This window comes from Astyanax mexicanus, chromosome 7 (assembly GCF_023375975.1).
Source record: "Astyanax mexicanus isolate ESR-SI-001 chromosome 7, AstMex3_surface, whole genome shotgun sequence".
Classification (NCBI taxonomy): Eukaryota; Metazoa; Chordata; class Actinopteri; order Characiformes; family Acestrorhamphidae; genus Astyanax; species Astyanax mexicanus.
Window position 1 is genome coordinate 6,469,258 of NC_064414.1, and position 22,887 is coordinate 6,492,144.

General features: G+C 37.8%; 1 protein-coding gene across 1 annotated transcript; it reads right to left on the reverse strand.

Moving 5' to 3' along the window:
• Positions 1-5,920: 5,920 nt before the first annotated feature.
• On the reverse strand, positions 5,921-16,348 carry slc30a10 (solute carrier family 30 member 10). Its single transcript, XM_049481444.1, has 4 exons — positions 15,747-16,348; positions 13,181-13,255; positions 11,627-11,866; positions 5,921-10,349 (listed from the first exon to the last, which is right to left on the reverse strand). Exons 1-4 carry the CDS (start codon positions 16,228-16,230, stop codon positions 9,907-9,909), a joined length of 1,242 nt encoding a protein of 413 aa, XP_049337401.1. The 5' UTR covers positions 16,231-16,348; the 3' UTR covers positions 5,921-9,906.
• Between the last annotated feature and the right edge of the window lie 6,539 nt (positions 16,349-22,887).

A 22,887-nucleotide genomic window follows, 5' to 3' on the forward strand; every position in this document is an offset into this window, starting at 1 on the left:
TAGTAGGGGTAGTGTGACCAAGGTGTATCTCCTGTCAATAATAGTAGCACCTCACTGTCAGTTTTACACACTCCTAAATATCAGTGGGTAATTATACTTCACACTATGTTGTTCTTTTTTTATAATTTATTTCTATATAATTTATTTTTTATTTATTCCATTTTCTACCCAACTTGGAAGGTAAATTACCTAAAAGAGAGTTTCGGTGTTTCTATTCAGCCCTGCTTTAGATCACTGAATTAGTGGTCTCTGAAGAAAGACAGGATTTTGGCTCTTGCTCATGAATATTTATACATGCAAACATATCGCCTCTGATTGGCTAACAGCACTGCAGCAGAGAACGCCTACCTGCTCTCCCCCCGCAGTCAATTTTAAAACTTTATTTGACCATCTGTGGAACTCAGAAGCTGACATAAGTATTTAAATGAGAAGTTTGTATATTTATAAAATATATATTAATTTACCTAAAATTTACCTGACACTTTTCAATACAACTACAAATTCTCAGATTTTAAAAACTAAAAAATTAAAACTATAAATCTATAAATTCCATTAATGTTTCGATGTTTCACTTCTGGCTTATTATTGTATTTCTTCATTTTAAATCCAAGTTAAAAACACAAAAAACGCATTGAGTAAATACACATTTATTAATTACAACATTGAATATTAAGTTTATCAAAAACACAGGTTAAACACAGGTGCTTATACTCAGCATTTGCTCTTCATAGCGCTTTTTAACCAGCTAAAAAGTTGTAGTTATGCTCCAGTTGTGTAAAAAAAAAAGACGATCCTGTAGCTCTGCATCTGTTTTAATGAATATAAAAATTTTAAATCACCACATCGGAGTCTCTGTAAAACGCAGAATCAACCAGAGATCCAATTTAAACCTATAGCTATGCTAACGCTAACTAGCTGTGTAAACAGAAGCTGTACGCTCCTCCTCAGCTGATAAGACAGTGTCGGCTCTGCTGCAGCCCGACATCAGCTCTGCCTGTGGGCGGTCCTGAGCCAAGGTGGGCGTGGCCATGAACTTATGGGTTGACAAAGACACATAGAACATCTCTCTGTTTAACTTGTTTTTCTGAGGATTTTCTTTTCTTAGCTGCTGCAAATAATGAAGGTTGAAAAACAGTTTCATATGCAGCATCATATACAACATCATCATATAGACCTATAGTTTTACACAAAGAACAAGAAAAACTGTATTTTAGCAGAAAAAGACCTTTTAACTAACACGTTTACTTCCAGAGTCGTAATAGTAGAACAAAGCTTCCCGAAGGCTGTGAGCTACAAGCAGGCAGAAGTGCAGAGTGTAGGTCAGAGCAGTCCTAAGGCAAAGTCCGTTTCATAAACACAGAGCAGAACATGTAGTGCTGGCATATTAACATTGCGGATATGAGTTCCCTTTATTATATTTTTAGCATAGCCTTTAATTCTTTTAGCTGCATTAAGCTCGGTTCATTTGCCAGAAGGAGGACTGGTATGGGAAGGTCTGCAGCTTCATTCACTCAGTTAAATAGGTTTAAAGGGCCAATATACATTTTTTTTTTTCACTTTTTCTCACCATTAGGAATGTTCACTTTACATTATATTACATTTTTGGGGTTTATGAACTAAACTTTCCTAATGAATGTGTTCCTCACCATTTGCCAAAACATTCATTATCTTGGTGCTGCATCCTATCATGGTACCACGCTGGATGGAGTTCACTGAGCTCCTGAGAGCGACCCATTCTTTCACTCATGTTTGTAGAAGAATTCTGCATTCCTAGGTGCTTGGTTTTATTATACGCCTGTGGACATGGAAGCGAATGGAATAGCAATTTTGCTATTTATAGGTTTATGTTTGAGTAAAATGAACACTGTTTTTTAATCACACTTTTCATGCATCTTGGCACGTTCTGCTCCACCAGTCACGCCTTTACTCCTGGTGCAAAAATTCAAGCAGTTCAGCTTGGATTGATGGCTTTTGATCATCCATCTTCCTCTTGATTATATTCCAGAGGCTTTCAATTTTCAAATCAAAGGAACTCATCATTTTTAAGTGATCTCTTATTTTTTTCCAGAGCTGTATCTACGCTTCACTTACAGCAGCCGAGGGTAACTATTAGCTGCGAGGCTTCGCAAAACAAAACATGCAGAACTGCTCACAAACCAGAATTCTAAACCCGGGCAGTGGTTTGACCTGCACAGCCTGAATGGAAAGAGGTTGTGAAAGAGGTCAGCTTTCAGGTCGGATATGCAGGGAAGAGGGCTGAGTGCACTGCATTTTAACCTGAGCTCTGAGAAAGTACATGTGGTAATGTTGTGTTTTTACCGAGGTCAAATTAGACCTTATTCGACTAATAGTTGGAAAATTATGCCATACATCACTAGTAAAGCCCACCAACACTAGGAGGGTGAAGACTAGCATGTGCCTTCTCTGATATATGACTGTCACTGATGTAGCATCACTGGGTAGCTTTTGGAAGAAAGCACCAGATCCTCAGCTCCGATACATCAGCTTACAGACGCCTGTGCTGACCAACCAACGTCACGCTAGTGAGGCAAGTGATGAGTGGAAAGAGAGCGCCATCTACCCACCCAGAGAGAGCATGGCCAATCGTTCTCTCTCAGACTCCGGCTGCTGATGGCAAGCAGCATAACCAGGACTCGAAACAGGGATCGTCGGATCGTAGTGGAAGCAGCACCATAGTCCGCTGGGCCATTTGGAGTCCCCACATAGCAGAGTATTACATAACAAGATTAATGTGTATGTATACATTAAATTTTAGAATTAGACTGAAATTCCCATTTAACCTAATTTTCCACGTTGAAAAAGACACACACACGCACAACAGCCTTCTATATACACTCATAGCGTGTATAGCGTGTTGTGTTGTGTAATATCAGATGTGGCATCTCAATATAATCTGCCTAAAACAATGAGGTGTGTATATGTGTGTGTGAGTGTGTGTGTGTCTTTTCATGCCATTGAACTAATGATGTTCACACAGGAGCTTTTACCCACACATAATTATACCTAACAGTTCTGAAATCTGATTGGTTGAGCCCTGTTCACAGCCATCATAAACCTTGTTCAGTATTCAGGTGGTGACTCTTCTTCATTCTTTATCTGCCCTTTCTCTGAGCCTCCTGATTGGCTGAGTGGCCCTGAATGAAAGCCTGTGCATATCTCTCTGTCTCTTAGTGCCATCAGGTGTTGAGAGAGAGGAGTTGCTGTTACTGATCAGCTGCATCCAGATTAAAAACAAAAACACATTTACTGTAATTTTATGTTTTCTTAGCTTGTCTATTTTTCTGCTTAATAACTAATTAACTAAAGGTTAATCTGCTGACGAGGTCCTGACACCGAAACCCGCTTCCTCGAGCCCTGGAGTCTTTGTAAAGAGGAATTTGACACCGGGTGAATGTAAAGCATGCAGAAAATGATGGTTTCAGGGCTTAACCCTTTCAGATACACAGAGAGAAAACCTCATAGAATATTCTTTAAATGACAAGCTATTAACCCCTTAACAGGTCAAGATTTTTGACAGTTGTCTAACTGACATTACAGCACTAAATCTTAGGGATTTCTATTCAAGCATTACCTAAAAAGCTTTGGTGTTTGATAAGGAACATTACTGAAAAGCATAACTGTTATTATAATAGAAAATATACCAAAAAACTACCTTTATAAAGGGTTTATACGTGGTTTATAATTGAGTTAATAAATTATTATTAATTAGATTGTAAATGCTTAAAAAACCATTGATAAGCAGTTACAACACATCAATTGAAAAGGCAACAGTGATTCATTGTTTGCTTAGTCATATAAATCAACTTAGTAATTTAATTTAAGTATTTAGATCTATCTATCTATCTATCTATCTATCTATCTATCTCTCTATCTATCCATCCATCCATCCACCCATCTATCTATCTATCTATCTATCTATCTATCTATCTATCTATCTATCTATCTATCTATCTATCTATCTATCTATCTATCTATCTATCTATCTATCTATCTGCCTGTCTGTCTGCCTATTTATCTATCTATATATCATTTCTATTTATGTGTTGTTATAGATATATTTTAACTGCTTATTAATGTTTTTTTTTAAGTATTTGCAACCTAATTAATAACCAGTAATAAACTAATTTATAACCATTCATAAAGCCTTTATAAATGTAGTCTTATTTTAACGTGTTATCAAAAAAAATGTAAGTAAATCTGCTAATGTTAAAATATAATTAATAAAATAATACAATTGTCTCTTTCCTAAACTTCATTTTAAAATCAATACAAATTCTGAATACAAATCAAACAGTTTTTCTCCCTCAAATCTTTAGTTTCATTATATTTGTCTAGTTTTTACGTCTATTTTTAAACATGCAGAATTTGGGGAGTGTAAATTTTTATTTTTATTTTATTGCAGAAAAAAAGGGCTCTGTATCACCAACACCTGTAGCCTGTATAGAGGACAATGCATTTTAAAGGGTTAAACTAAAGCAGGTAAAGTTGGCCATGGGTTAATATAAAATATTACAATAAAGTGTATTTTGGGTTTTACAAACAAACACTCTGTAACAATATATATATATATATATAACAGGTAACAGAGGAATGTTATCCTTCACTCTAAAATATTAAAAATTATATAAATAGCTATTTTATTTTATTAATTCAATTATTATATAACACCCCACCCCTTTAAAAAAGGCAAAAAAATGGAAGGGGTAGTTTGGGAGGGGCACTGGGTGATGTATGGGTTTAGAGGCAGGGCAGGAGGGAGTGCTGGTTGGCTGAGCTGCAGCAACAGCAGTATGCTGTCTGCCTCTGATAGCGGTGAGACGCAGATGGTTGGACGTGAAGGTGACATCAGCAGATTTTGTTCATAGCAGTATATTATCTGGCTGATTTATCAAATTAAACTGTGGTTAGCTCAATTAAAAATAAATTTATTTGATAGCTGGGTTGGACTCGAGACCAGATCACGTTCTCACCAACAAGTAAACCGTTCCAGAGAAAAAAAAAAAAAATCTGTGCGATGGGTGGTCAAACTTGGTCTTGAAATTAATTGCGTTAAAAAACAGTCCTAATTAAAAAATATTCTTAAAAAAATGTATACTTAAATCCAAAGCAAAAAAAAAAAACACTCAAATGCAAAATTTTTACACTACATTCACAAATATTTTAATTACAATTAAAATGTGCTACTTGTGTTGCCATAAGTAGCACTGGCACTAGTACTGGCACTTATACAAAGGGTTAGCAGAGAAAAAATTAACTGTTGGAGTTAAACACTGGAGATGGACTGCAGCCAGTATAACTCCAGTAAAAACTAACAATACAATCTGAACACTTTCATAATAGTTAGCCTAAGCATCATAATACATCACGTTTCAGTGTAACAGATGAAAGAGGCAGTATCTATAGGCTGATGACGTGTGTGTGGAACAGTGTGTGTGACGAGTGCTGTACGTGAGTGAAGAGGCCTCCGGGGAGGGAACGTCTGACGGACAGACTTTTCCATTATTTGTCTGCTGGGAGCTGCAGGAGCTGCACTTGTTGTTGGCACCTTCAACCTCCTGCTGACAACTTTTATGGAGATGCGGATTTCATTTTCCAGCAGGATTTTGCACACTGCCAGAAGAACACCCACCCTGCCAGAAGAATCAATTGGTCTTATATAATATTCTATTTTTCTGAGATACTGAATTTTGGGTTTCTTTAGCAGTAAGCCATAATCATCAACAATAAAAGAAAAGAAAAATAGATCACTCTGTGTGTAATACGTCTATATAATATGAGTTTTTTAAAACTGAATTACTGAAATAAAGTAACTTTTTCAATTATATTCTAATTATTGGAGAAAATTAAAATGTTAATTGCGGCTCTTTTTTTGTCAAGAAATGAGCTCTTGCTTCATATATACAATGCTACACAAACAACACACACTTTAATATTATTTACAGTACATTCTAACGTCACAAGCACAACCTTCAAGTGCTAATGATTGTACACCGTACTTAATCCTGGTCCAAAGATCGATCATCAGAATACAAATACAACGTTACATTGGTTTTAGCTTAAATACAATTTCAAAGAATTTTCCATTTTAACATTTAAAGACAAAAAATAAACAAGACACAATAATGGTAGTATAACAGTAGTAGGCACTATCGGGGAAAGTCAGCCTGTGTCTTTTCATACAGCAGCTGGAGAACCATTGGAAGTTGTGATCCCGTTTGATTGTGGCTAGCCATGTAGCTACCAGAGAGGCTAGCAGAGAGGCAGTACTGAAGACTGAAGGAGAGGAAACATAGGGACAGTTTCTTTGGTAACACTTTCTATTAATGTCATGTCTATTAGACTCTATAAACATATTTATAACACGATATAATGCATTCATAGAGCCTATAAAAATAGTTTATTATAAAAAAGGTTTATTATGCATTATGGATTGTGATCATAATGCATTATCACTTTATAAGATGTTTATAAGATGACATATATCAATACCACGAACCTCAACAAAGCATGCTATAATTACTTTTAACCACTCATGAATTGTACTTATATTAAATATTATAATTGTTTGTATTAATTTAAAATGTATTATATTATATGTGTCACTGTACACTCTAAGTAAAATGACAGATCATTAGAATGTACTATTAATAGTGACAAATCTATAATATTTTATTTAATATTTTTACATTTGTAACATATTTTAACAAGTACAGTTTATGATAAATTATTACATTAATTCCAGTTCATAGTGCATAGTTAACGTGGTTATAATGTGATATTCATTCTCAGAAATATAACCAGTATAACCATGTTTATAATGCCTTATGAATGCATTATTATAATGTGTTATGTGTTGAATTTGATTATTAAGTCTAATATTAAGTCTCATAGAATTCCCAGAAAGTGTTATAATTTCTTTTTAGGAATTGCTAAAACTGCTACATTCTGTTTTTTTAGCAGTGAATCAGCAGTACTAACAGCTACGGATGGCAGTGGAACAAGGCTGCATTCACTACATAAAGTATGCAGACTATGTACATGTTCACTTCTGAGGGAATTCATTATGAGGCCTTCAAACATCAACTTTTCTGGCTGAGAAGTTGAGCTGGGGTGTGGAAAGACATTTTATCAGCAGCTTATAGAAACTTAGGCTACAGCAAAGGTTTCTGTTAAACAGTCTTTTTTTGTATTTGTATCAAACTGCAAAACAGCTTCAGTGAAAAGTCTAGTAGAATCAGAATTGCTTCATATCTACCCTCAGATAACACAAATAGCCATGCACAATTAGCAGTGCTCTTTGTGGGTGGGTAGGTGGCGCTCTTTCCCTCTTCACGGAGCATCCTAGTAAGTGAGTGGGTGGGTTAATTGGCTCAGCTAAATTGAATGGGGAGAATTAACGGGAATAACTATTGATTTCACCAGTCATGAGGTGGAATATGGCAGGCAGTAAGTGAACAATCAGTTACTGATACTGATAGGATCCTATTTGACACCCTGCACATGCTACATTACACCTTGCGAACAGTCAATTTTCAAGCCATTTAACTAATAACAGTGTTCGTGAAAATAGTTTGGGTAAATTTCTGATGTATTGCTATCTTGGCAACAAAAAACACAGCTGCGCCACTGACTGAACAAAACCTAGACATACATTCAACAGTCAGACGTTGCTATCTTGGCAAGGCAGTGTGAACAAAGCACATGTCAGTTTTCACTTTTAAGAAGTGCTGCGCCGTTAAAATACCAATCTGCCAAAGTCATTCATAGTGCACCTGGCTCTTAAAGGGAAATGTTGATTAGTTTAGGTGTACTTTTCCCATCGTTACGATAGCAAAGACACACAGAAACGCTCTAAATCAATAGAAATAGAAATATTGATGTTGATGTCCCTTGTATGCAGTGGTCAGTACCTACCAAAAATGCTTCAAAAGAGGTCAACCAGTAAATCAGGCAAAATCCCAAATCCTCAACAGGTGTTTTAAGGTTGTTCACACCTGTATCTGACATCTGTCTGCACAGTACATGCTCCTAATCTGATGCAGCGGCTGAGAGCTGGGCTTTTTTTGCGATAATCCACTGTAAAACAGGCACTTTATTGGGCCACTTCTTCTGTTTGCGTTTATGCCATTATCCTTTGATATGGCAGCCACGCCCTCTTGTGGCTGTAATTGGCCAATTCTTTCGAAATTTCTTTGGAAACACTGACAAGCTTTCTAATTCAGTTTGTACAAAGATATCAAATATTTATGATGTCTGTTTCCTTCTATTACACCACTGAAACCCTCACTCGCTGCTGTCTTCCATTTTCTTGCTTTTCTTTATGGAAAACGTTAGATTTAGTGTGCTTTTTGCTGTTCATACCACCCTATGATAAAGAAGATTGGATTTTGGTAGGTTTTGCCAACACACCACTAAGCAGCACTTTGGGAAAAGCACAAAAATTTGGATCTAATATTAGGCAGCAAGTAAACAGTGAGTTATTTTAGTTGATGCATTAAAAAAGTGAAAAATGGACATAGCATTAATACCTAAGCATATTACTTACAAAGGCCGGCGTTCAAATAGCTTCAACAAACAATGTAGCATAATTGCATAATTGGGAAAGCGAACAACTGAAGTCATTGAACAGGCCCTTCGCTTGCCATGTAGCGCACAGGGAAGCCGTGATTAGTCGGGAGTGTAGATGACAAATTAGCAAATTAAACCACAGAAAGTCTGCCTGCTCATACGATTGTGAAGAAAAACACGGACTAAAGACACTAAGTGGATTACACTCTTAAAAAACAGAGGTACGATATATAAGTACTTTTTTGTACTCAAAGGTACACTCTTTATAATTGTATCCTCAATGGTACAATATTGGTCTTTACAGGGTCAATTGTGTTCCCTTTGAAGTACAAAGTCTTTTCTAACAGCAGTAAGTACAGATTTGTACCATTTATCCAGCTAAAAGGTACATTCTGTATTCTGTATCACTGTTCTAATAAACAATCTATATTTTACTTATACATTTTTCATTTGAAAGCCACACAATTTTGGATCATCAGGTTCTTGATACATATTCAGTTGATGATGATGATTATAATCTTTATAATCTTTACTGGCACAAAAAAACAGGGGTACAAAAAAGGACTTTCACTGAAAGGTACTTTTTTGTACCTCAATATAAGGTACAGCCCCAGCGACAAGCTTTGTACTCTTTTAAGTACAAATCTGTACTTGCTTTTCTTAGTGTGTAGCATGCATGGTAGGTTTGAGTGGAATTGCCAGGGAATAAAACCCTACTCTCTAGCACAGGGACAGTAGGTAGTCTTGTTATCCACTATGCTACACCACCCAGTTCTAACATTACACTTAATCTTCAACAATAGCACTTTTCACTGAAGCTGTTCTGCTGCTATCATTTGTAGAAAAAATAACATGAAAGTGTATATAACAGTATAAAATTAGAAATAAATGATGAATAAGAAGAATCTCACTAGTTTCTATCAGCAGTTGGTTTCCAGCACTGTTCGCCTTGCTTACAGCTTTCAACGAGTGCAGCAGGAAACGGATTGTAATTGATTTGTAAAGCCTAACTACTCGATCTCTCTATCAGTCTGTCTGAGTACAAGCGCAGCAGGTTAATAAATACAGTAGTAGTTTGAACATTGCACTCATTAGTGGAAGGTCTATAACTATCTATAACTCTCCCTGAGGTGCCTGTTTTTGTCTCTTGCTCTTTTGCTTTGTTTTTGCTTCAGTCTGAAGCATTCAGGGCCAGCTTCTCAGAGTGACGGCAGCCATATTCTTTGGCTAAAAGAAAAAGAAAAAAAAATAGGAACTCAAAACTCTTTGAGTCAAGGAATAGACCACGCCCTGACCTGAGAAGCCAGCCCTCGAGGTTTAAAACTTGGTGGTTTCTGTGACTTTCCCTGTGACTTTTATGTGTTTAGTGTCTCGTTCCCGAAGCAGATTTGTATTACCATCGCCCAAGTCTATTGACACTTCTCCCAAGGGGATGCTGGACTGGTCCACCCTGCTGTCTGACGCTAATGTAGGCTCAGTGGGGCAGCAGGACAGTTTGAGACAGTCGCTGGACATGCAGGGGTTGCTACACTGGCTGCTGTCCAGTTCACCGTCGCTGATCTCCACCTGGATTGTGACGCTGTGAACGCCAGCATTGTGGAAGACCTCCCTGATCTGGGATTGGAGGCTCTTGAGTTCAAACTTGTTGAATTCTGAGTTCACTTTGACGTGCAAGGTGGCTACATTGCGGTCCTTGACTAACTCCCACACGTGAGCTTCGTGGACGCTGAGCACTGCGGGCAACCGGCGTACCTTCTCCACTGATGACAAGAAGCAAATAGAGAGAGAGAGAGAGAGAGAGAGAAAGAAAGGAAATCGTCAGAAATAGAATTAGTGCAAATATGATTTAAAAACAAAATTATACAGTGTCCTTCTGGAAGGTTTGTGTCCCGTCACATTTGTTTGTGTCGCGCTGTAAAATTAACACACCACTTAAAAAAAAAAAAAAAAAAAAAAAATCATATTGAATGTCAAACATGGTGGTGGTAGTCTGACAGACTGAGTCTGAGGATCTGGACAACTTGCTATAATTGATGGAACCTTGAATTCTGCTCTCTACCAAAAAATTCCTGAAAAAAAAAAAAAACTAAATAATAATTTCCGGCCATTAGTTTGCGACTTTAAGCTCAAGCGTACTTGGGTTCTGCAGCAGGACAATGATCCGAGGCACACCAGCAGGTCCACCTCTGAATGGCTCAAACAAAAAAAAACAAAATTAAGGTTTGGGAGTGGCCTAGTAAAGGTCAGATTGAGATGATGTGCCATGGTCTTAAACAGCACGTTCATGCTTGAAAACCCTCCAATGTGGCTGAACCAAAACAATTCTGCAAGAAGAGGTTAGTTATGAGATTTAATCCATGCTTCATTCTGTACTCTACAGTACTGTAAACTTAATAGTGTGATTAATTTGCGCACAAAAAATGATTCATTATGTATATACAGCTCTGGAAAAAATGGAGAGGCCACTTCAGTTTCTTAATCAGTTTCTCTGATTTTGCTATTTATAGGTTTATGTTTGAGTAAAATTAACATTGTTGTTTTATTCTATAAACCACAGACAACATTTCTCCCAAATTCCTAATAAAAATATTGTCATTTAGAGCATTTATTTGCAGAAAATGAGAAATCACTGAAATAACAAAAAAGATGCAGAGCTTTCAGACCTCAAATAATGCAAAGAAAACAAGTTCATATTCATAAAGTTTAAAGAGTTCAGAAATCAATATTTGGCGAAATAACCTTGTTTTTTAATCACAGTTTTCATGCATCTTGGCATCATGTTCTCCTCCACCAGTCTTACACGCTGCTTTTGGATAACTTTATGCTTTTACTCCTGATGCAAAATTTCAAGCAGTTCAGCTTGGTTTGATGGCTTGTGATCATCCATCTTCCTCTGGATTATATTTTTAGTTTTTTTAATTTGGTAAAATAAAAAAAAAATAAAAAAACTCATCATTTTTAACTCATCATAAGTGTCTCTCAATGGCCACGTTTTAATTGGTATCTTAGATGTATGTATATATGTATATATACTCACATATGGTGGAAACAGTCATGTCCGGTGGGGTCATCTGCAGCAGAGTTGTAGTGGTTTCCTTCATCAGAGGAATGGCCGACGCCAGGATGATGACCACCATCACCAGCGTCAGGCTGGGGTCCACATAGCACTGCCAGTTGCAGGGGGCGTCGGGGGGTAGGGGCCACACATAAAACAGTACAGAGGCCACCACCACCACCACGGAGCCCAGCGCATCGTTCAGCACGTGGAGTAAAACTCCTGAAGGAGCGAAGAGGGCAAGAAAGAGCAACAAGTGTAATCGACTGAAAACGCATGTAATGGGTGAAAAGCGTGTAGCAAGAAAAAAGAAATACACAGGTTCCTGGTTTCTCTGGAGGCACACACAGCACACACTCTGTGTGGGGTAGAAGATATGTTTAATGAGATGCATGCACAGTAGTACAGTACATGTAAAACCCTCGTTACACACAGGACAAGTGGGTTCTTTCACAAAGCAGGATTTCACACTCAGGAAATATTTAAATGTGCCATTCCTCCTTAAAAGAATAGCTTAAGGAAGGACGGTTTAAGGTGGAACAGAAATTCAAACATGCTTAAAAGAAAAAAGCTGTTTATATTTAATACTATGTATAACATATATTACAGTATACAGCTCTGAAAAAAAAAGAGACCACTTCAGTTTCTGAATCAGTTTCTCTGATTTTGCTATTTTTAGGTTTATGTTTGAGCAAAATATACATTTTTGTTTTATTCTATAAACTACAGACAACTTCTCTCCCAAATTCCAAATTAATATACTGTCATTTAGAGTATGTATTTGCAGAAAATGAGAAATGGCTGAAATGACAAAAAAAAAGATGCAGAGCTTTCAGACCTCAAATAATGCAAAGAAAACAAGTTCATACTCTAAAAGTTCTACAAGTTCATACAAGTTCATACAAAAGTTCAGAAATCAATATTTGCTGGAATAACCCTGGTTTTTGATCACAGTTTTCATGCATCTTGGCCTGGTTTTTGGATAACTTCATCCCACTCCTGGTGCAAAAATTACAATTTGGTAAAATCAAGGAAACTCGTCCTTTTTAAGTGCTCTCTTATTTTTTCCAGATATGTATAATACATTGTTCCCTTAACTCAACAATAATTTCCCTTATAACATTCAAGTTGTTGCCAGAGTTTTATATAAAATATAGTCCATAATTTTAGTTCCTTTAATCTAATTAGTCTTAATACTTTAGGGTCTCTGTAGAATAATTATGTAGGACATTTCAGAAAATGCATTGATATAGATTTTGCCGGAAATCACTGCACTGACTTTGGACTTGATATAACACAGTGGACCAGCACCAGCAGATGACATGTCTCTCCAAACCTTGGTCTGCTGGTGTTGGAACACTGTGTTATGTTAAGTCCAAAGTCAGTGCAGTTTTGTTTTCCCACAAAATCTTACAGCACTTCATGCTTCCCTCTGCTGACAACTTTTATGGAGATGCAGATTTCATTTTCCAGCAGGACCTGGCACACTGCCCACACTGCGTGAGAGAGAGAGATCAGTGTAAAGATTGCTCCTACCTCGTATGTTTAGTGGTTGTCCTTCACTTTGGTTCTTATCTTTCTGCGGTGAATCAGCCTCATGGGCGAGGGGCCCTGTGGATGGACAGAACAGGAGTGCTGAGCGCACTTGCTGGAAGCATTCAGGAGGTTAAGAACCACTTACACAGATCTGGGGAGAACAGTGTGGACAAGGTTACAAATAAGCTCCACAAGATCTACATTATGCATTGTGACAGTATTCAAATTAGCAACAACACAAAGAAATAATACTGTACACATATTTGCATTGTCCAACTATATATACATTTTATACTTAGTTCTAATTTCCTATTACACTTGAATAGTAATGTTAAACGTTTGCACAGTCAGGCCAACGTCAGTCTCATCTTAATTTGTATCGGTCTTCCTGGAATTGGCCAGTGGCACCCTTGCCCCCTCTCTGGCTATATTACTTTTTTTTTTAAGAAATATGTGAATTTATCTAAAATGAGATCTACCAAATTGCAAAAATATCATGATTCTGTAGATAGCAAATGTATTTACAAAGACTTTAGCTCAGTTTAAGGTTGGACTAAGTCTAAGTTTCATCAGTGAAGAGAAATAAAGAAATAAAGTAATTGCTAATATTGGAAAATAAAAAATCTGCACATTCGGTAGTGTATATCTTATGTGTAGTCTATTCTTATTGCTTGTTTTGCATTATTGAAGTGTAGAAAGTAATATTTAAATAATAAGAATAACTATAAAGACAATAATAATAATAATAATAATAATAATAATAATAATTGTTATTATTTATTATTGTTTTTATTGTTATTATTAGTAGTATTAGTAGTAGTAGTATTGTTGTTGTTGTTGTTGTTGTTGCTGTTTGTGGGGAACTCCTTTCACCTGAGAGCTCCAATCATTCCGAAATTATACAATGTAACCGAAAAGTAACGTTTATTCAATGTTTTTTTTGCTACCAGGGATACAAACAACCCCAATCAAAAACCGCTGACTCACAAAACAACCTTACTCTTGTTTTTTCCCCACCCGTTTTTGACAAGTCCCGCCTCCACCGTGATACGATTGGATGACGTTGCTCGTGAGTGACACATATTAGCCAATCGCGAAGTGTTTTGAGCCAGCTTGTAGAAATGTACGTGTGGAAAACGCTAAAGTAAACGTAAAACGCTATAGACCCTTAGTTACGTTAAGAGAGTGTTATACAAGAGAAATAGCAACACCCGCTGAGGAAATGCGAACGACTGTGTTTTATTTGTCTTGTTTGTAAGAAAAAAGTCGCTAATTCATTCAAATCGTTACGCAAGTCTTGTTTTATCCCACCTGTTTTTCGAGAATCCCGCCTTGCCGAAATACGGGTGGAAAATAAACGAAAGTAAACGTAGGCTATTTTCAGCGTGATTTAAAACGTTGAATTCACGTTAGTTTAGACGCAACCGAAGCGAAATTAGGTTTAGCAATAGGTTTAGAGAAAGAATATAAACGTGTTTTTTCATCATTTGTATCTTTAAAAAAAACGATAACTCAAATTATTATGTACGTCTTAGATTTTCTCTACCTGTTTTCCGACAAGTCCCGCCTTTGCCATGCTACGATTGGCTGACGCTGCCCGTGAGTGAGAGCGATTACCCAATCGCGATTTTTTGGCGTTTTTTGCCAGCTTGTCAAAATAATGGTGAAAAATAAACTTAATAAGTGTGGATTGTTTTTGAGTGGTTTAAAACGATAACTTCGTTAAAACGATTTTTTTTTTTACAATCTAAAGAGCAGAAACGTGATTTGGAAAAAAAATAGTACTTGGTTTGTTATCATTCCTAGCTCATATCGTCTTGGTTTTTACCACCTGTTTTCCGACAGTACCCGCCTTTAAATAAACCAAAAGTAAGCGTTGGTTACTTTTAGTGATTTGAAGCATTTAACTCGTTAAAACTTTAGTTTTTTTTTTAAGCAAATGGCAAAAAAGTAGAAAAAACGAGCACGTGTTTTTTTATCGTTTGTGGCTTTAAAGAAATCTAATAAGAGCTGTAAACTCACTCAAATCATTACGCACATCTTAGATTTTCCCACTTGTTTTCGGACAAGTCCCGCCTTCGCCGTGCTACGATTGGCTGAAGCTGTGGATTAGCCAATCGCGAAGCGTTTTCATCCACCTTGTCGAAATACGAGTGAAAAATAAACTAAAGTGGATTACTTTTAAAGTGATTTGAAACGCTAACTTCGTTAAAACAAATATTGTTTTTACAAGCGAAAGAGCAGAAACCGTAAAAAAAACACGAGCATGTGGTTTGTCATCATTCGTAGCTGAGATCACTCTATACGTCTTGGATTTTCCCACCTGTTTTCAGCACGGTCTCGCCTTCGCCGTGCTGCGATTGGCTGACGCTGCTCGTGAGTGTGAGCGACTAGCCAATCGCGATGCGCTTTCAGACAGCTTGTCGAAAAACAGGTGGAAAATAAACTAAAGTAATCGCATTCTAGTTTTAAAGTGATTTAAAGCGCAAAAATCACGTTACTTTGCTCGCAAACGATGCGAAAATAGGTTTATAATAATCAGAAACCGTTGGAAAAATACGAGAACCTGCTTCGCCGTTCATGACCGGTTTCTCTTCGGTCTTGTCTCCCGCGCCCCGCCGGTTTTTCCCGCACAGCCACCGGCAGTCCTGGAAGATGACGAGCCCCACCACGTTGACCGCCAGCCCCAGCGAGCCGACCACCAGCACCAGTAACGGGTCGTCGATGGGCTCGGGCCGGCTGAGGCGCTTGACGGCCTCGGCGGAGATGGAGAAGAGGAGGGCGGTCAGGAACACGGCGTTGGAGAGCGCGCCCACCACCTCCACCCGGCCCAGGCCGTAGGAGCAGCGCTCCGAGCCGCTGCGGCGCGACAGGCGGGCGGACATCAAGCCCACGCACAGCGACACCATGTCGGACAGCATGTTGAAGGAGTCCGAGACCAGCGCGATGGAGTTCCCCGCGTAGCCCGCCACGATCTCCGCCACGAAGAACACCACGGTGATCACCAGCATGAAGATCAGGCGGCAGGTCTTACCCGTGTAGCGACCCATGTCTGTCTGTTTTTCTGTCTGTATGGCTGTCTCACTGTCTGTCTAAACCTCGGAACATTCTCCTGCGTCCTGCTGGAGGGAGAGCGGCGGTTCTTGATGCTTGTTTAGATCCCACTGCTCCCTTTAAAGCCTCCTCTCTTCACTCCCTCCTCCTCCTCCTCCTCCTCCTCTACAGCCCCTCCTCTGTCCATCCACTCAACATTCAGCCCCAGCTGCACCTGCAACAGGTAAGACGGACTGGGCGGGGCTAAGGAAGGTGCTGCTCACAGTGGTTATAGTGTTGCTTTTCACTTTAAAGGAGAAATCCGGTGCGGTGTATTGAAACATGATAAAGATTACGTATGAGCTTTTGTAGAATAGCCCACCTTCGTTCACCCCATCCTTCTGAAATACAGCACTTTTAGCAGATGCTCCCAACAGGCTTACAATGCTAGCGATAGGGGCATAGTCTTGCCCATGCAAAGAAATCAAAAATTAAGTTAAAAAACATGGTTAATACACACAGTAACTTAAGGAAGTCGACGGACAAGCATGAAACTATAGGTAGGATAGAGGAACAAATTGAAAAATGAATATCAGTGGAAAACATGAAGGTTACAGATAGACAGTTACAGACAGTTTACTTTATAGTTTACTTATAGGAACAAATGTGTACCCTTACTTATTGTTCCTTAGGGTTAGGATTTTGTACCCTAGGACCCAAAGTTGTACCTCACTGGAATTCATGCATTTCCGAAACTGCCTGTGCACATTTTTAACATCTAATCTCAATAAACACATTATTATAAATATGGATCACCATGATTTTTCACTTTATTGTTACATTTTGTACATTTTATACCGTTCTTTGTTCATGTGGGGGATGTGGGGGTGAATTTTTGCTATGTACACAGTGCTGCCTGTTTAAGTTTGTTAAATGTTTGTTTTAGTACTTTCTAATGTCAATGTAATTTTTTTTTCAATGGATTGAAGACACAGGCTGCATGTTCTGCAATCAATATAAACTCATTATTTTTCTCATATTGTAATAGTCATGTTTAGTAACACTTTCTCAAAGCAGCAGTCCCAAAGATTTAGCTGGCTTTTGCTGGTTCCCTGAGCAACCGATGTTGTGTTATTGGTGCTGATACAAAAGCTACTGAGAACATGGAGATATCAGAAAGGCAAACTCAGTCTTCATCTGCTTATTCACACATCATCAACCCAACAGAATTGCAGTCAAACCTCATTCACCTTTATTCTTTGTCTAAAACACCTGGAATGTACCAGAATGTACCAGTTTCATTCTACCTGTTCTTTGTGTGTTGTATTTTCAAGAATTGTTTAGGCTATCCCTACATTAAAACGCGTTCTATTGTTGGTTTCTTTGTGTATGATCCTGTTTTTGTTTACCGACTGCAGGAGTTTTGCCCTGCCTTTGATTATCCTTGCCGTGACCCGACCCTTGACCACTTTACTTACCTTGGTTTGTCTAGACCAGGGGTCGGCAAATAAGTTTGGCTGCGGGCCAGATATTTTACAAGCTATTATGTGGTGGGCCACAAAAAAAATATATATTCTGTTTTGGAAAAGGAAGTGTAATGGGATGGAGTGCTACAGACTAGTAGCTCTCCAGCCCAGAGGGCTGTTGAACCCAATTGAAGAACATTTGATCTCAAATCAAACCCCAAGAAGAAAGGAAAAAAATAAATAAATAAACACACCGCTCCTCACACAGGCTTGAACCCGTGTCGTCAGGGTCGCGGTCCATTACACTATCACTGTCCCAGCTAGTGAATTGGGACATGTCTGGAAAAAACACCCTTATAAGGAGATAAGGAGCCTAGAAAAACAAGAACGGGTGAAAACTAAAGTCATGCCGAACGCGACAGAGACAAGAGAGGGATGTAAACAAAAGCTGCCAGAGAAACATTTTATTATTTATTTATTACAGTATCGATCATTATAGTTCAAAAAACCTCACAGGCCGGATGTTAATGCTTGCGGGCCACATCTGGCCCATGGACCGCCCATTTCCAACCCCTGGTCTAGACCATTCTGTCTTTGCCTTCTGTTGCTGACCCTGCCTTTACTGGTTTATGATTGTGCATAGCCTGTTTTTAATAAATCCTTTATTATGAATGTGCACGCCTGATCCCTGTCCGAATTAAATGAATTTAGACATTTTTAACAAACACAAATAGACTGCCAGCTGTGTTAACCAGGTTTTGCACCGAGTTCTACCTCTCTGCCGTTCCACATCTTTTTGCCAGACTAGATTTTGAAACTTATTTTATGGTCTGGGACTTCTATATCAGTTTAATTTATCTTCCTAAAACCTTTACATCCAGGGCTGAAGATGTGCAGACCTGCTGTGACAGTAAAGTGTTCTAACCTCTTTAACCTCCAAACTAAAGTAGGCGCGGTGGTGAAAAACATTTAAAACTAAAGAAATTCCTTTGACTCGGGGCTACTGTACAAGCTAGACCAGTCCAACTGGTCAAAAAGAGCCATTATTCCACAGCTGTTAAGGGAAAATTAAATGATAAAAATCTCCTACAGCAGGGAAAGATGCTTGTACGTGCAGGACCATGCAGGTCTATGGAGTGCTGCATTCAGCATTAAAAAATATTATTTTTTTATTTTTTTATATACAATATAAATAGTTTATATTTAAACCATTTCAGACCCAAACTTTTTCAAAACTACTAAAATATTGTCTCTGCATGCCCTCAATCCGTTTACTGCAGAACATCAGTGATGCCCAGTAATCTGGCCGATGTGTTTACATAATCTTGAGTAATCAGATAATTTGAGTTAATGATAATCTCAGAGTCATATTTAATTTTTGCAATCAGCCAATAAACACACAGAGTAAGCCACATAACCCAAATTCATAACTAAACTTTATCAGCTAAAAAATGAAGATTATGTAAATCACAGTCTGTTTCAGAACTGTTTTACTACAGACGAGAGAGTAAACCATTAACTTGGTGTCAGAAGTGGGATAAGACTCTGAGATCCAGGTAATCTAGTCTGTTTTATATCTTATATTATTTAATTTGTTTATTTATTGTCTATCCTGTGGGAAATCCTGTGCATTTTGGGCAAGTAACTGCCAGCAGCATCACAGGTGTGTTCTTGCTTTTTAATAATTAATTCTATTATATCTTATTATTTATTGTAAAATGAAATCTTATATTTGCTGTAAAATGATTCTACAGTATTTTTTTCACATGTATTTTGTTTTTTATGCTTATGCATTTTATCCCTGTTGATTTTTGTAATGGGTTATTTTGTGTAGAAATCCTAAAAAAAAAAAAAAAAAAAAACCTTTAGGACACGTGTGCTCACTGTAAAGGCGTGACTCCTGTCCGGTAACCTTAGCCGACTCCTGTGTGATTAAATGAGTACGTGAGGGAGCAGCAGAGCTCCGGTTCCACTCAGCTGCTGTAAAGTTTTCTGAAGGTGTCGGGTCAAATGAATGGACGGGGTATTACTGGTGCCCTTGAGTTTGCAGGTGAGATCAGATAATTCGTACGAGAGATTGTGTGAGATATGCAGTGACTCGAGGAAGATGGAAGAAGATTGAAGACTGTGTGCATTATATAACAGATGTGATAAATACATAACTTTTTTATTTTAGCTAGTTTTAATTAGTACATTTGTGACAGACATCTCACATGGTGTGAGAGGCTATTTGCATATTTATGTAAAATAAATAAAGAAGCTATTGCAATAAAATATATTGTTGTCATTTTAATTCCACATTACAGTATGCCACTGATGTGATGATTATATAATTGCATCTCATTATTGAAGGGCAATAAACATTTAATGTCTCAATTCATTATTAATAACCACATTCTGAAGCATTACAATTTAGTACTGCTTTACATAAACGCCTTGTCAATCAATAATTAACTGAGACATTATTACTGTTGCAAGTACTGTTAGTTGTGACCCTTATTGTAAAGTGTAACAAAATTAAAACAACATTTTAAACACAAAAAAATGTAAACCAATGACAATGGGCTTTTAACTGTCTAAATAAATAAAAAAAGTATTAAATAAAACATACATTAAATTAAACCACAATGAGTGCCGGGTGGTCCAGGGCTTTAAGATTGGGAGATTGCTGGTTTTAATCCCGGTCATGCAGCTTGCCACCAGCTGCCGATGCCCTGAGAGAGCACAATTGGGCTTGCTCCCTTGCTCTCTCTGGGTGGGTACAGTAGATGGCGCTCTTTCCCCTCGATCAGCACAAGGCGTCTGTGAGCTGATGTATCGTAACCGAGTCGCTGTGAGATCAGCAAAACTTTACTCACAAGATAGCACCTCACAACTTATACAATACAGGTGTCGAAGTTACTAAGTAACACTTTATGATAAATTTGCATACTACTATCCCATGACTTTAGACTTTAGACCTATCCAGGCAGAGATGATGTAAACGTCTGAACCATTTCTTTTCTTAAAGAATCCAGAGGGAAAAAAATTATATTAATCACCTCAATAACAAGCCTATTAAGGGCGTTTTCATACCTGTAGTTTGTTTCTCTGGTTCTGATCAGTTAATGAGTTTGTTTATTTGGAGCATTTCTCCCTCTGTTTGGTTTGGTTTCACACAGGCACAAAACTAAATGCACCAAAATGCGCACCAATAAACCACACGAGCACATTGTCTCCTCTGATTGGTCAGATCTGTCTGGAGTATATTTACACACCCTAAGAATGCAAACGAACCAGAGTCTGCTTTACACGGACCAAATAGAACTGGTGTGCAAACGCCCTTTGGGCTGCAGTGAGTGTGTTACAGCAGGCAATCCACTAAAATGTGCAGGGCAGGGGGACGCCACACCAGTAATAAAGAACTCTGGTGTAAAACAAAGTGCACAAATGTCCTGTGCTTAAAAATGTAAGTTAATATGTTTGGTACACATTTTTTTCTCCAAACTCCACCACAGAGCGTCACTACATTAGAGCAAAGTGTGTGGACATGAAGTACAGCTCAGTCTAATCATTTCCCACCAGACAAGTTTACGTGTCTTCAGCTGTATTCAGCACAGTCGGGACAGTTTAAATATAAAACCTGAGCCCTGACGTCTGCTCCCTGACACACCGCTTACACTTTAATCTGATCTCATTTATAACTCATCACTAGCAGCAGAGAAAATAAAACAGATTGGGGTTTCCTCACTGTCACAAAAACAAAGCACACTGACACAATGTAAACTGCAATAAAAAAAAAGCATGTGATTATTTGGAATCAGTGTTATTAACTTGTGGTTTACTTTTTAACGCAATGAATTACCCCACCAAGTTTGACCCAGACTTCCGCCTTAATGTGCCTTACCCCCGCCCAACACGCAGATTGTTTTTCTGGAGCTGTTCGCTTGTGCTGATAAGTTGCAGTTTAATCTGATATATTAGACAGATAATATACTGCAATTAATAAATGCTGCCTCTGCTGCTCCATGCTGTTTCCACACACTAGCTGTGCTGCGTTCACTGCTCACATCTGTGATGCACATTCCATTGAAAACACTGTGTTTAAAGCAATTATAAACTGCACAGATATACGCACTGGAACACAATCTTTTTAGATTCTGTGCTTGTGTGGTTTATTGGTGCGCATTTTGGTGCTTTTAGGTTTATAAGCCTGTGTGAAAACAAACCAAACAGTGGTAGAAACGCTCCAAATAAACAAACTCATCAGCTGATCCGGACCATAGAAACCAACTACAATGAAAATGTCCTTAATGGGCTTGTTATTGAGGTGATTAGCAGACAATTTCATGCATTCTTGGCTTGGCATCTCCCTACATACAAGTATATACTAGTATTTTAATTCACAACACTACTATAAATATAAATGCATTTCACGTTTCTTACATTCATTCTTTTATTTACATATAAATATCAACTATAAAAATTGCATCTTAAAAAGAACAAGTGCGATTAATCGCAGTTTATCATAGAATATTGTTGTGATTAGTCTAATTAATTTGTTTTACTGATTATCACGACTAGTAAAAAAAAAAAAAAAATCTGTGTAAACAGATTTTATTCCGAGTAATTTTGGAGCATTTCTATTGGTCCATTTATCATGGGATTTGGATACAAGGTAATAATCCTCTGCCAGGTTCAGATCATGTGAGAAAGTGAAAAACATGATAAAGAAAATAGAAAGAAGTGATAGAAAGAATTGTTGGTGGTGATTTTTTAAATTGTAAAAAAGTTTTAAATCCACATCATTTTGGAGCATTTCTATTGGCCCTTTTACCAAATTCTGATTCTATTGTAGGGTCGGGCTGGAGTTTTTGGGCCTGATCTTAACTCTAGTGCTGGGGAAAGTGCTGATTATAGGGTCTAACTGCAGCAGGAATTCATTTATTATATAACCTATTATATAACTTAGTTACTAATTATACCATTATGTAAATGGGCAATATAAACTGAACAAGACCTATAAGCTCTCTATAAGCTTCAGTTTTCTATTCCTCTTCAGTCACTTCCTGTGGAATTCCTGATTACTCACGGTTTTACCATGTGACATCACATGGGAAGTGACCTGACCACCATATCATATGAAGCTCCAGTGATTTCACCAGTAGATCTTTACTAAGTAAATCCTATAACACATTGTTACCTGTTATGGTATATAAAACAGTGTAA

Bases quoted from the DNA above. Each gene is read 5' to 3' on its own strand.
- slc30a10 (XM_049481444.1), bottom strand. From the start codon at position 16,230: ATGGGTCGCTACACGGGTAAGACCTGCCGCCTGATCTTCATGCTGGTG. The intron at 13,256-15,746 runs GTTCTCGTATTT...GTCCATCCACAG, and splicing joins GGTCATGAACGGCGAAGCAG to GGCCCCTCGCCCATGAGGCT. The intron at 11,867-13,180 runs GTAGGAGCAATC...TCGCTCCTTCAG, and splicing joins ACAACCACTAAACATACGAG to GAGTTTTACTCCACGTGCTG.